Genomic DNA, 14,346 nt, shown 5'->3' with positions numbered 1-14,346 from the left:
TCAACCAGGGTGTATTTCCTTGTAACACTTAACCCACTCTCTAAGTGTCCTCACTTGTGCTTACTCTATTTGACCATTTCACTACTTGTTCATCTTCTCAACCAGCTCTTTGTTCACTCATCAGTGACTCCATTAGTAAATATCTCCCTTATAAAAACTAAAAAATAACTCTAACTCTTCTTATCTCAATTCATGCTGCATATTCCCAGCTTGTTTCTGCTGTTATTTCCTATGCATTTGTCTTGTATGTTTCTTATTGCATCTTGCAACACCTTCCAGTACATCTATGGTAATGCCATGCACTTGTCGTAAGGAAGCATAATAAGGACTATTTATATTTGGTGCTATTTAATGTATTTGTTTATACACTTCAGTTAGGGAATACAATCTACTGAGGTTGGGATCAATCTGTGCATAAAACCAGCAGTTTAGTCTGGTTATTTTTTTTCTGTTGCTGACCTGGATTTATCCAATCAGATTTGTTCTGCTTGTCTTTGGTTCCTTTTCCTAAGTTCCCCTAGAGGAACGCTGTCATAGAAGACATTTTAGGAGTTTTTTTGTCTTTTTTCCCCCACAAATTTCTTTTGCTGTGAAGCTTTTTTAGAAAAAAGTTTCTGTTTCTGTTCAAGAATGAGCAAATCGATTCCACACGCTGTGCCCCGGTGTCCTCCTGGTTGACATTTCACCTCGCGACTCTGTCCCAGAAACATTTTAATAAGGACCGAGTTGGAAAGCGTTGAAACCTGACTCACTTTAATCATGCAAGATGATCCAAGAATGATTTCAGTGACGTAACCCTTTCATGAAGATGATGATTCTGAGACCAGTGACAGATTCCACAGCTGTTACACTCGACTCCTTTGATGTTTCTTCTTTCATGTGTCCCCCTGCTTGTCTTAATGTGACACATAAGCATGTACGCAAACGCAACAGATAACATTCAAAGCCTGTTGCCCCATATGTGAAGACAACCTCCCCAGTCATTAGGTTGGAAACTGACACATGAAAATCCTGGTCTGCCACGCACCTTGATTTTTCAGAATCCAAAAGAAAAGGTGATTTCAGAATTTTCCACCTGGACTGTTCTGCCTGCACTGACTCAATTCTTGCACGGACGGCTTTGGTCGCAGTCTTCTTGGCTTTGAGCTCACTCCCTTCAAACATCTATCAATCCTCCATAGATGAGAGCAATATTTAGGTGCTAAGGGAGCCTAAAGGGTCTTTATTTTTTATGCCACAGAAACAGAAGGTGTTCGCATAGCAGGACACGTATGTCACACCCACAGAGCGTGTTTTCCTAATGACTTCAGTTAAATGAAATTATTTTACCTTGTGTCTCATATCCTGCATTTTTTATAACAAGTGAAGGTAACATAGCTGCATGATTGTGCAGTAAAATAGCATTATGTGCCTGGAAAATACGTAATGATGCCCCTTTAATCCTATATTCCTGTATGTCTGTTGTAATTTTCGGTATGTTTGGGATTGCAATGTATTATTTGTATAACAAATGTTTTTATATACAGTTATAATTTTCACCAATAATAATAATAATCGGACGCTCAGTTTCTTTAGACCTGTGTGTCTTTCTTGCTTTTAGGAAACTGTGAAGTGATTTATTGGAAGTGTGTCTTTGTAATTTATGGAACATGCATTTCCTCTTTCCTTTCTCTGCAGCAGGTTGCATATCAAACCATCGTTGCCGTACAACCTTTCCATGCAAACCATCCCCCTTTAATTGAGAAACACCAAACGGAGAGGTTTTGGCCTTTTGCAGAGAGTCATTTGCATTGCGATCTGTCAGACAGAAAAACCAAACAATATCAGTATACACATCTTAACCCACTGAGTGACACACCAGAGGGAGGCCCCCCACTTACCGCATGAAGATTTACTTCAACTTTGATAGCATTTCTTCATCCATAGGGGTTTTCCTTCTTGCTTCAGGGGTTTTGGAGTGTGGGGTTAGTGTAATGCATTTTCAAAACAGTTTCCATTCCTCTTAGGAGTATGCCTCTTGGGTTTAATTCGCTGCTATTTTTCTGTGAAATATTCAGTCATAAATATGGAAATAAACAATGCATCCGTCAGTGGATCAAACAGCAATCAAATAAGTTTTTATTTTAATTTTTATTGCCTTATATTTTTGAAAGGAAGAAATACATAAAGTACCACAACATTGTAACAATTCTTTGTTTCTCTGCAGTCAGTTAATAGTGTTTACACAATAAATGTAAAATTTATTTTCTAATGAAACTGTCAGGGTCCTTCCATTGTTCTGAAATATTTTTTTTTTATTGTAATTCACCTGCAGTTTTTGTTTCTATGTTTTCCTAAAGGTGACTGGGTCAAATATGTCTATGTTTTTTGTTTAACATCAATCTTAATGCAAAGAATTAAACACTCTGTCCTTGTCTTTCACTGTCTCTCCACAGCAACAGGAGCAGGACCCCACAAACCTCTACATTTCCAACCTGCCGGTGTCGATGGATGAGCAGGAGCTGGAAAACATGCTGAAGCCCTTTGGTCATGTTATTTCCACGCGGATACTGAGAGACGCCAACGGTCTGAGCAGAGGAGTCGGCTTTGCTAGGTGCATACACAGTGAAATGGAAAAACGCCTCACTCCGAGAGTCGTATGAAATTGAAATTTCGTTTGTTTTTCTAGCATGTTGGAAACGAAGGTTAGTCGTTTCATTTATTGGTGCAAAGTCAATTTGTTAGTGCAGTTGACTGGGCTTCCACACATCATGTAGTGTAACTGTGTCATCACTGAGTGTAAACTGGTTGGGCTAATTGATTTATTTGCACATTTCCGGAGTTTTTTTTTTCCTGTCAAGTGTCTTTAGATGACATTGTTTGAGAATTGCCATGCTGTGAAATGAATTACGTTTAACTTTTTTAATTTATTTGTTTTTATTTTTTTAGCTGATTTCATTGCAAAACACAAGGTTTTTGTACAGTAACCAAGCATTGGCATATTGTTTTTGTGTGTGTAAATGTCTGTAAATAAGCAAAAACAATATTCATAGCTTTGGTCAGAAATTGAACCTGTATGCTAAGAAAATGCAACTATTTGAGAAATGTGGTCAGTAACTGCATATTGTGTGAAAACAACACAAGACCGGACAACTGCAGGACCTCCGCAAAACTAATGTCGGGCTAATTGTGTTTGGAGTTTTGAAAAGGTGGTTGCAGGTTGGACATGTGCTTCCTAGTAACTGGGTAAACAAATACTAAACGTTACAATAACCACTTTTGCTATATAAGATACAACAACATAAGCAATTTGCAACCAAATGACTTGGAGCTCCAGCAATAAAAAAAGGGAAATTCTACCTCTCTGTACCTCAAACACTTTTGTCCACTGTGTGTGTGTACGTGCATGTGTGGTCCTCTCAGTTACACCGTAGAGTGTGCCAGTGATTAGAATGCAGTCAAGTATGTATTCTGGGTCACTGACTGTACAAAGAAAACCCAAGACCCACACAGAGACATACATACCCACATCCTAAACTCCCCCCTCGCCACTCACAGCCTGTGCCCTCTGTCACCGTCTTTCTCCTCCGCTTAAACACACACACACACGCACACGCACACACACACACACATTGATGCACTGGCTTTTGCTTGCCAAGCAGGCAATTAGTCATTGAGCTGTGATTGGGTGAACAGAGCTGAATAGGGGCAGACAAAGAGGACATGACACACAACAGATCAGACTGAATGGAGCTTTTAAACTGGGACAAAGGGGAGGAAACCCCATAGAAAACAGACACACGCACGCACACACACACACACACATGCACGCATACATTTTTCACAGGCAGAGAAAAACACCTAAGCATTAATCCTTTAACTGGCAAGCGTTTACACACTTACTGAAATGTAGGACGCTTTTGCATGCGTTCATAGCCGCATACAACACATTCACTTTTGATGAGCCATGAAATCTTTCGTGCTTCCTCACACCTAAACAAAATCCGAAATCACCTTTCTTTCTCTCCGTTACAGGATGGAGTCGACGGAGAAGTGCGACGTGGTGATCCAGAATTTCAACGGCAAATTTCTGAAAACCCCTCCAGGCATGACAGGTAGGTGTAAACTGAGAGAATAGAATACGCTTACACTTACAGACTACGTTGAATTATATTCGCCGTTGTGTTTACTCAACACATTTTGGTTGTTATTAGTGGTTACCCTTGCACTACTCTCCCCTCTCTGTACAAGCGGGAATGTTTTCTTGTTTTTAAGGTTCTCTATTTTGTTTAAATAAAAGAAAAGTGACATCAAAATGCCAATTGCTGCACTTGGACTTTCCTTCAAGCCCTCATTTATAGAGTTTATAAAGTCCTTTAGTTTTCCAGGCACCCAGTGTTTATGGAGGAAGGATGTTTTTATCAGTTTTCAGTTTTAGCAATTGTCTGAGCATAAAACTACACAAGTGTGACTGATCACACATCATTATCTCCGCTCTCTCTTTGCTTCCGACTCTTTAGGCCTCCTTGAGTTAATTTGGTATGAGGATTTGTGTGATTAGTCCTTCCTCTGTAAAAAAGGGAAAAGGAAAAAAAAAAAGATATTCTGAGACTAACCCTTGCTTAGACACATGTGCACACCCAGACTGACATCGCTTAAAGCAAACAATCTGCCTGTGATTGTCCTCAAAGTAATTGGATAAAGAAGCTGGTTTTCTTTGAAGCACACAAAACAAGCCAACAGCATGCAACAGATATGGAGAAAATGAGGGGACACAACAAAGAAAGTGGCAAAATTTGAAAGAAGAAGTGAATATACAGAAAAATAAAACATGGGTAAGACTGGAGCAAGAAATAAAGGGAAAGAAGAGCAGTTCCCCGGCAGCATCGTTTGTGTTCGGAGCTGATTATCATTGATTAAAAAAAAGCTCAAAGTTGGAGGTTCTGGTTCCACTTCATTTAATATAACACTTGTAAGGAAAACAAGAAAAGCACACACAAATATAAGCATATTGAATAAGCAGTTAAAGATATCATAATCTTAACTCTTTTATGTATTGTGTTTGCAATGCATCTCCCCAGTCTTTCTGATGGGTTTACTTGTTCTCTTCTGTCACTGTCTTTAGGCCATACAGCGATCAAAGAGTTGAGAAACTTATGAGAGAAATACCTGACTGGAAATCCTAAAAAACACAATGTGTCTGTACAAATTCCAAGACTATCCACCGAGAGCAATTCAGCATAGAAAAAAAAAAGAATAAAGTGATATTAGGCAAGGCAAGTCTATTTGCATATCACATTTAAGCATCAATGCAAATCAGAATGCTCTCTATTAAACCTCTTTTATATTTTAATTGATATGATTCAGATGCAGATTCAGATCTATTTGAAATATTTTCTAATGCAACATGCTATTAGATGAAACGGAAACTGCCAGTTCTTAAATGATCAATATCTCCAAAACAAATTAAATTATTAATTACCTCTTTGCCTGCAGCAGCATTTTTTTGTTGTTGTAATGCAAAATTAAATGTATACGTGATTACAACCCCCTTAATAAAACGCAGATTACATATTATTATAGTACAGCATGCCCCGTTACTGGTTATTACAAACACCTAAAACACATGTACATGATTGTGCTTCTTTAAGTTTTCTGTTCTTATTAAAATTTGCAGTAGATTATACAAAAATATACTGTAAAGTTATCAACCCTGTTCTGTAGGAAGACCAGGATGACGTTGTTGGTCGAGACATAATGCTCCACCAAAGGATAAAAGCTGCCATTGGTCATATTTACAGAGTAAAAATCTCTCAACAACCGAACCGTTACTGATTCGCTGCTTTCTGACTCCTCCAAGCAGCGTCTTTTATCAAACTTAACAGTTTTCTCTGCGCTTTACTTCTTGCTCAGACTAAACTTTATTAGGTCGTCTCATCCAGATCCATAAAATTTTGATTTCTGTTTGTTTCGGATGTACAAAGTCTATTGAAGGAAAAACGTTGGAAAAACGATTGATTTCCAGAGGGGGGAAATAAATGTGCTGGAAACAGCTTGAGCTCTCCCAACGTATCAATGCCTTTTACTGAGCCGAGCGAGATCCAGCACTCCAATCTGAAATGTAAATCAAGTAATCACAAGTTATGTGACTGGTTGCCTGCTGCATTTTCTTCTCTGTGTTTTTGCAGCTCGTGCCTCCATACAGCGAGTGTAAAAGTCAGCGCCAGTGGGAAACCTTTCCGATCCGTTCACGCGCTGCACAGTTTTGTCAAACGGCTTGATGTCAGAATGTGATGTTAAAACAAATCAGAGGGCACGTCGATTCAAGACATTTAAATACAAGGACGTCGTCTTTGACAATCTATTCACTAACCTAGCATGAAAACATTTTCACTTCCTCAGATTTCCTGGACTTTAAGACACTGCCCTGATTTATTATATATGTATTGAAAATCTCGATTCAACTCTGAGTCAGAAGACATTGATTTCCTGTTACTCATTTGAAGCAAGGGGTTTTAAAAAAAATAATTTTCAGAACTTATTCAAGCCCTTTTTCCTCTCTTTTTTTCCAACTTAATTGCTTCATCCTTTCTTTTTCCTCATATGTCTCACATTTAAGATTCCTTGCCAGTTTTCACCACTGATATGCGGTTCCCCCCCCCTTTTCCCTGGGGGCACTGCTTTCTTTATACCATATTTCCCCCCAATTGTTTCAGCTGTTTTGTCTGCCATCAGATTTGTTTTAATGGTTGCTGTTGCTGTGCTTTGCCCTGTTGGAAACACATGTAAGCTCCAGAATTTGATCAACAACTAAACCGGGCTGCCTCTGACTTTTCTGGCATGTTGAAAGCAGACATTCTGTCTTCACACACGCTGGCACGCTGGATAGTTGGAAGACGAAGTATTTTTCTCCATCTAATGAAATCCGACTTACTTTCTGATCATTTTGGCCAATTATTTGACCTTTTGAGTTCACAAACAGACTGTTTTGTGGGCCACTTAACTAAACTCTTTAGATTTTAAGTATGGAATAATAATTGAATGAAATGGTAGTATCACAATAAAAGTAACCTACCTCATCCCGATGAAGTTAAACCTTGTGCAATTTTACGTTTTCTTCCATAAAACAAGCGCAATGTAAAAATGGGGAAACATGGCTGAAGGTTAGCTTCTACATAATGCTTCATATGTAGATGTCTTTTTAGATTTGTTCTCGGTGAGATGGAAGAAATATGACAGCTGCTTTAGTTCTCACCCTTAATTTTAATTTTTATGAATTTATGATGAATGTGTCTTTTAGATTTTACGACATTTTACGCACCCAGTCAGCCGGCCAGCCCTGTTAGAGGTGATGGGTTACTCCTTGGACAGATCCATTAATTTTTTAGTCTAGGTGTTTTAATTCCACAAACAATTTGTCAGCATCCGCTTGTCTTGATCCTTGACCAACTAACCATCTGGAGCACATGTTGTTTTCTCAGAGAGCTTTGAAGGGCGTTGCTTCACCTCACTGATTTTTTTTCCCCATTTAGTTGTTTTTGTAGATTAAATCTTTTTTTTTTCAAATGAATATTTTAGCATGTTGTTTGCTAGTGGATATTTTTCATAGCACATTTCCTGCACCAGATGTTGGGTCTCACACGTTGCTTATATGAAAGAAGCAACATATGTATGGTATCTCTGCAGGATTCTTGCTTATTTGTTGGATTTGATCTACCAAAGCTAATATCTGTGTTGGTAAAAAAATAAATAAAAAATAATAATTGCATATAATAGGAATAAACAATTTACAAGTGCCACTGTCACAGCACAGATTATTGATTTAATTATATTTTGGGTTAATGACTTTTATGTGGATAATATTTCTAAGGAATGTTCTAGCACCTCCATGTAACTCATTGCTTATTTTGAAGGAATAGTGAGATAATGTTTCATTTTTACAATAAAATATAATCTAACATTTTTAAAAAGGCAAAATATCAAAGATAATATAAAACAAATAAACTGTGTAAACAAATTTTTTTGAGTAACATATTGAAACCAACAAATCCTCATCACTTATTGTTCAACAATGATAAATCATTGCACTGTATGGCTTAAAACCTGTGCACTGCTTCATAGATCTGCTGTTTTGTTTTTGTTAGTTTCAACCTTAAAATCATCATCACCACATATATTTTAATGTTTCTATAATTACCAGTAGAAGATGTTGTAAATCCATTATAAATGCACTTTATACTCCAAACTGAGTGAAAGAGGAGTGTGTTTTACTGTAGTCTGAATTCCCTTCTCTCATATCCTTTAAACAAGATATACATAAAATGTGTTCTGCGTTGGAGTTGCCGAGGTTTCTTTATTTCCCTGCTAAAGTTTCCCGCAGCTGCACTAACAGTGTGTGATCTGCTCCTTCCAGTACAAGCCACCCACCTTCTTACCAGTAAACAAGTCCTGCCATTTGAGCAGAAAAGGTCAAAGATTGAAGACTGTAACTCAGTAAACAATTTTTTTTGTCCACTGAATTCACCTATACACATTTAAGCATGTACAAATAAAACTCAGTCAAAAGTTTTAAAAGTTGACTTTTTATCATGTTAAAAGTTGTTTCAGTTGTTTACTTTTTTTTTTTAACTTTTAGACAATTTAGTGCACAGAGAGATGATCATTTAATCTATAAATCATTATTTCTTGTTTTTACTTTGACTTAAAAATATAGTTCTGACTGGACCTCACATTACAACACTGTTAGTCTGTAATGAGTCAGTCATTTTAGATGTAATCAAACAGAAATTACTATTGGAATCACAATGTGTATCAAAACAAGTACAATGGCTGAAAAGAATAAATTAATATCATGAGCTGGTGTTTCTCCATGGACATTCTTCAGTGGTTCTTACTGGAATGGCATAAATATATAGGATCATGACAACAGGACACGAGGAACAGTTTTAAACAAATTATCCATGTAGGGGTAGTTATTATCTATAACTTCCAACCAAATGCTGCAGGCTGCTGAAAAGCAACCGTGAAAGGAAGCAGAAAAACATACACATTACAAGTAACTATGTCTGCATACAGGTGACCTTTGCTCTTGTTGATTTGTGTTTTATTGCTATTCTCTTACTGCATATCAAGTTCTCAATTAGGGAATAACAAGTTGACTGTTGTAGGTTTCATCATGAGTCTCAGAGGGACTGTCATGATGGCTGTTAATGCCCATTAAGTGAATTTAGGTCCTTGGACCATTTATACCTCTTCAATTCCTGCCTTGCAGGCCCAGTTTTACAGTCTGTCTAATAAAATGATGTCAATACTCCTCCCCAAGCCAAGCTATGATTTATTTGGTGTATTTGGACAACCCAGAACTTGATTGTCCTTGAATCACTTCCAAAGGAGAAACAATATACTGGAACAACATCACAACCATTGCATGAGTCTTAATCATTTACCTAAAAACGATGTCTTACATGTAATACTGTAATGTGGAACAATCAGAACTTGTTATATGTGGAACAATCAGAACTTGTTATATACTTTTTTTTTTTTTTAGCTCCTAAGCTCTTTGCAGGTTTTCCCCATAATGGATCTTGAGTCTGACACTGGCCTGCTGAAATCTGAGGACCCTTGTATATACAAAGTTGTAAAATGTGTTTTTCATATTGTTTTAAATGTCCACAATCGACTTGATGTAGAATCCAGTTGAATAACTTGCCATTCCACATCGTTTTATTTCAATGTAGTGAACTTTGGTGGATTTGCTGGGGTCAAATTTCATTTTTGGTATATGGCTCACATTATGTTAAAGCATTCTTAAAGCTTGGGAGATTTTATATTGGAATCTGTAACAGTAAGAGTTTCAGTCCCTAAGGCATAAAAGCAAAGCAAATCAGAATATTTCCATTAAAGTTTGCCTGGAAAAAAATGTCTTGCTAGACTGGTGCAACACATCGCTATATTTGAATCAACTATCCAGCTCACATTATTCCTGAAGGTTTTGTTTTGTTTTGGAGTTTTTTGTCAGGGGGTTATGCATAGTTTAGCTTTAATGCTGATTTTGGGCAGCCAAAGCTCACCGTACAGGTCAAATATACAGAATGCAATATCTGACCAAAACGTACAAGCTGACAGCTGCAAGGCATTCCTGGAATTAATTTTTTAGACTCTTTGTGACTTCTGTTTGCCTCGGTGGAAATTTTCTGTCGTTTAGCTGTCAGACCAACGTAGACTGGCCGCTGACATTGGTGTTCTTTGGTTAAGCACAGACAAATGTTTGTCAGACATTCACAACCTCACGTTTTATCTCAACATACTATACGTAGAACCTTCACAATTCAATGTTTTCCAATTCTGTTTGAGAGATGTGTCTGCCTGCCGTTTGTTTAGAAGCCTCTTCAATTCTAGACGTTCCTACTGGGACCCCGATCCAGGGTCTTTGGTGTATGCTCTTTATACGTTCGCCCCATCCACACATTGGCTCTACTCCTGCTTTTTTCCCACAGTCCAAAATATATTGAAGTTAGTTGGTCGCTAAGAATTGACTTCTAATGTGTGCGTTTGGCCCGTTTTGTATGAATTTGTGTTAACTTGTGGCGACTTGTCCAGAGTGAGCCTCAAAACTTACCTTATTTATCTGCAAAAAAAAATTTAAATCATCACTTGTTTTTTAACTCAAAAACTTAAGAAAAAGAAGCACAATATTTTGCTTTGGATTAAAAATATCGGATTTATTTATATTGTTTTTTTTTTTTTATCAACTTTCCATCTGAATTTATTTTATCGTATGCAGAGTGTAAACATGTTTTTGCATTTAAATTAATGTCATTTTACAGCCTTGAAACCGAAAAACAAGCAGTTTTTCTTTGTTCTTTGTTGGGGAAAAATAATTTTTAAACTTACTTATAAGTCAGTTAACTATAATAAGTGTAAAGTGTATAATTAAAATGTTTATGCTAACGCCGCTGCTAAGTAAAGTAAGAATTTCTGTTTACTTCAGAGGACTCATTTTCATGCAGGCACAACAAGAAAATAGTAAACAGAGTTTCAGCTGTTTTTTTGGGGGGTTCTGCTTTAGAAAAGACAGATAAAAACATGCTCTGCCAGAATACTTGATGTGTTGTCAGCTGTTGTCGCCGTGTCTTGCTCTGTTTGCTCGACCAGGGAAACAGAACAGCTACTGAGCACAGATACAGCTTTCATGTCTGTGCTAAACTTCAGAGTTTTGTCATGGTACAGCATTTCAAATGTGTGGTTGAAATTCAATTTTCTTTGTTGTTTTTCATTATGAATCATGAAATTCAGAGTAGCCTTCTACTGTCGACAAAATATTGTTTTCCATTTTGACTTGTGTTAACACACATGAAAACAACTTGGTAAAATTTGTTCTTTTTTTGTCATTTTGCTGAAAAATTACTGTGCCCTCTGCTATTGTTCAGATGAATGAAAGGATGCATGATAAAATCTATGAAAATGTTTTGTCACAACGGTGGAAATTCGCAAGGCCGCTGCTTATTTCTGCACTAGATTCACAAAGCAAATTTCACTGAATACACACACGCAAACAAGCTACACGGTAGGTGCTAAAGTGATGAAAAGGGAAACAAATTTTCTTCACACACGGTTTTATGTTGAAACGGAGATGTTTAAAACATGCAGGACACTCTACGTCCTCTGCATGAGGAGGTCTTTTAGTCATTTCATCCCAGTATGATGGAGTTGGGACACTTCCAGAAGTTGCAGGATATCAGTGCTCAAGGATTAGAGATTAAACCTCCTCTTCCACAAGTTGGAGCTCAGAGTTGAAGGCTCGCTATAATTCCAGCAACAAACAGAGACGGATAGACAGCTCAGCTGACAGTCATTTGGCGTTTCCCAGGATACCGGACAATATCTTTTAAATGTTGTAGCTTTCAACATGTGTTGGACTTTTATGTCTCAGCCCACCTGAGGTGTTGAATTTGATTATGTTCCTTACATTATATTAACGCGAACAGCTTTTGTGTAGTTATGTAACTACATAGGAGAATGTGGGTCCCAGAGTCTGTCTGACAAAATAACAGTCTTCGTACAGCTAAATTTGTGGCTTATCAAAGCGCAAGCAAATCTCTTTCACATTACATAAAACATCAAGCTGTCTAAATAAATAGCCTATTATACTTTTAAATATGTTTTTGACTCGTGCTGTTGCAGAAGAATTTGCTTGTAACAGAAACTGCTGTTCACCCTGACACGTTTTCATAAGATATTCCCTTAAATTAGAATAATTTTGTATTTCCCAAGCCTGTTTGTTTTTTGTGTCAACACTGTCACCAGACTATGTCTCTTTATTTAGCACCTAGTACTCTAGAGTTCAGATAGAGGTCCAATGGAGGGGTCACACTCAGTTAATCCAGTTTGCAATCAAGTCTTTCTGCTTTCTCTGGTCCAGAAAGAGGCTGTGTTTTCTTTGAAGCAGCTGTAATCTGCACCCATTGCCCCGGGGTCAAAGTGTGGGGATAATTTGGGGCATTGAGCATGACTGTTTGGTTTGTTTTGAACCATGCTTAGCATGCTTTGATGATTAGCCTGTGGCTTTGATTCAGTGTCAAGGCTGTTTTCGAGAAAGCTAAGTTGTAGAAATTGTGGCGATAAGACTGTTGTTCAGATGATTTGATAAAGCTGTGGAGGAGATAAGGGTTCTGCTGGAGGTTAAGTGTGGTTTCCAGGTCCATTTGATTAACGGTATGTTTGCTTTTAAGTCGCAGCATAAAACTCCCTTTATTCATCTCATCTTGGAAACATTCTGAGGTTTTTCTTACTTCTAAGATGAGTAACTTATCTTTTTTTTTTTTTCCTTGTCGTTGTCTCCATCTCCTTTTAATTGAGTCTAGCTCCTGCAGAGCCCCTGTTGTGCAAGTTTGCTGATGGAGGCCAGAAGAAGAGGCAGAGCCAGGTTAAATATCCCCAGAATGGACGACCGTGGACAAGAGAAGGAGAGGTGAGCTGGAGCTTATTAAACAATCAAAGCAGGACTTAGCAGAAAAAATAAATAAATGAAAAGGATCCTTTGTAGCCATTCAAAGCAGTCCTGAGTACTGCAACACACACTTTTAAGAAAACTTTAGGCATTTAGTTTCCTACTTGGGACATCATTAATGCAAAACGCTAAAAATAAACAAAAAAATGTGTGTTTATTAATAAATCATGCTCACACTCCAACACTAATAATGTCATTGACGTCCCAGCCTGAGCTGTTTTTAGAATTGGGTTCACGATACAAGGTGTATAGATATTAAAATGTGGTTGGAAATGATCTGATGGGTTAACCAAGCTTGACATCTTGTTTAGGCTAAATTTACACGGGACATACAGGCCACAAAAGTAATATTTTCAAGATATTAATTGCGTAAGATAATGGCAAGATCTAATCAACCTTAAATCACTCAGTTTTTAATGGTGATGGTCCAATACTGTGCGGAGGGAGAGAACTGAGCAGTAATGTAAAAAAAGACTGATTTTAGTAAGTTTTCTATGTATTTTTTTTTTTTGCAAAAAAGTATAAATATTCCACCACATGACAACAATTGGTATGGAGATTTTTGGGCCACAAACAAATTTTTTTTTCTTATTTATACATAAAAATATGAATGTATCAAATATATTATTTTTCTCTTTGTAAAAGTTTGTTTGTTATACATTTTACAACCATAACATAGAGTTAACATGATCGTTCTGTGACCATACAACAACAAAAAATTATACAGTAGGTATTTATAAAACTTTACAGTCTGTGCCCTTGATGGGTCATGGAGGTTTTGCAGCTCTGGAAAAAATTTATTCAAAAACATTTCTTTAGGTTGTAAAGGTTGTTGACCCTCGTGACAGACCAACACAGGGACGTGCATAAGTGTGAAGCTGAAGAGGGATAATACATAAAGATATGTAGAGTTAGTGTTTTGCATGTTGGCCTAAAAACTTCATTTTGGTGTCGTCCTGTAAGAGGCACAGCTCATGGGAATTTGTAAGTTGAACATATCATAGCTCTCTGTAAAGCATGACTTTTTTTTTTGACACTTTTCCAGAAGAGTTCCTGATTGGCAATTTTATGTCTGACTGGCTTGGTGTCTTCCTTTCATCTCTGCTTGATCACTAATGTTCTTTAACAAAATTCTGAATTTAAGTTTAAGTAATAGATTTCTGAAACCAATTTGATTGTACTGATTTCTATCAAGGAAAATCAGAGCGAAGGCAGTTTTAGCCATTTGAATGTTTCACTTTTAAATACATACAAATATTTTTTTAAACTTGTCACCATTTTTTCACTCTACATCTCTTGGTTTTTGTCCTGATGCATGAAAACCAATGAAATCTCAACTTTCTGCTCGGTTTCGATTT

At 37.1% G+C, this 14,346-nt stretch overlaps 1 protein-coding gene across 6 annotated transcripts in view; it reads left to right on the top strand.

The window, feature by feature from the left end:
• LOC103478357 (RNA-binding motif, single-stranded-interacting protein 3) overlaps positions 1–14,346 on the top strand; it is a 170,591-nt gene that overhangs the window by 129,940 nt on the left and 26,305 nt on the right. For all 6 annotated transcript variants that reach the window (XM_008432136.2, XM_008432135.2, XM_017309584.1 and 3 more), the window contains exons 5-7: positions 2,436–2,593; positions 4,015–4,094; positions 12,843–12,949. In XM_008432136.2, the coding sequence (XP_008430358.1) occupies positions 2,436–2,593; positions 4,015–4,094; positions 12,843–12,949 (345 nt within the window). The remainder of the gene's footprint in view (positions 1–2,435; positions 2,594–4,014; positions 4,095–12,842; positions 12,950–14,346) is intronic.

Source organism: Poecilia reticulata, linkage group LG16 (genome assembly GCF_000633615.1).
Source record: "Poecilia reticulata strain Guanapo linkage group LG16, Guppy_female_1.0+MT, whole genome shotgun sequence".
NCBI classification, from domain to species: domain Eukaryota; kingdom Metazoa; phylum Chordata; class Actinopteri; order Cyprinodontiformes; family Poeciliidae; genus Poecilia; species Poecilia reticulata.
Note: the sequence above shows the minus strand (reverse complement) of the source record. Positions and strands in the feature narration are given on the sequence as shown.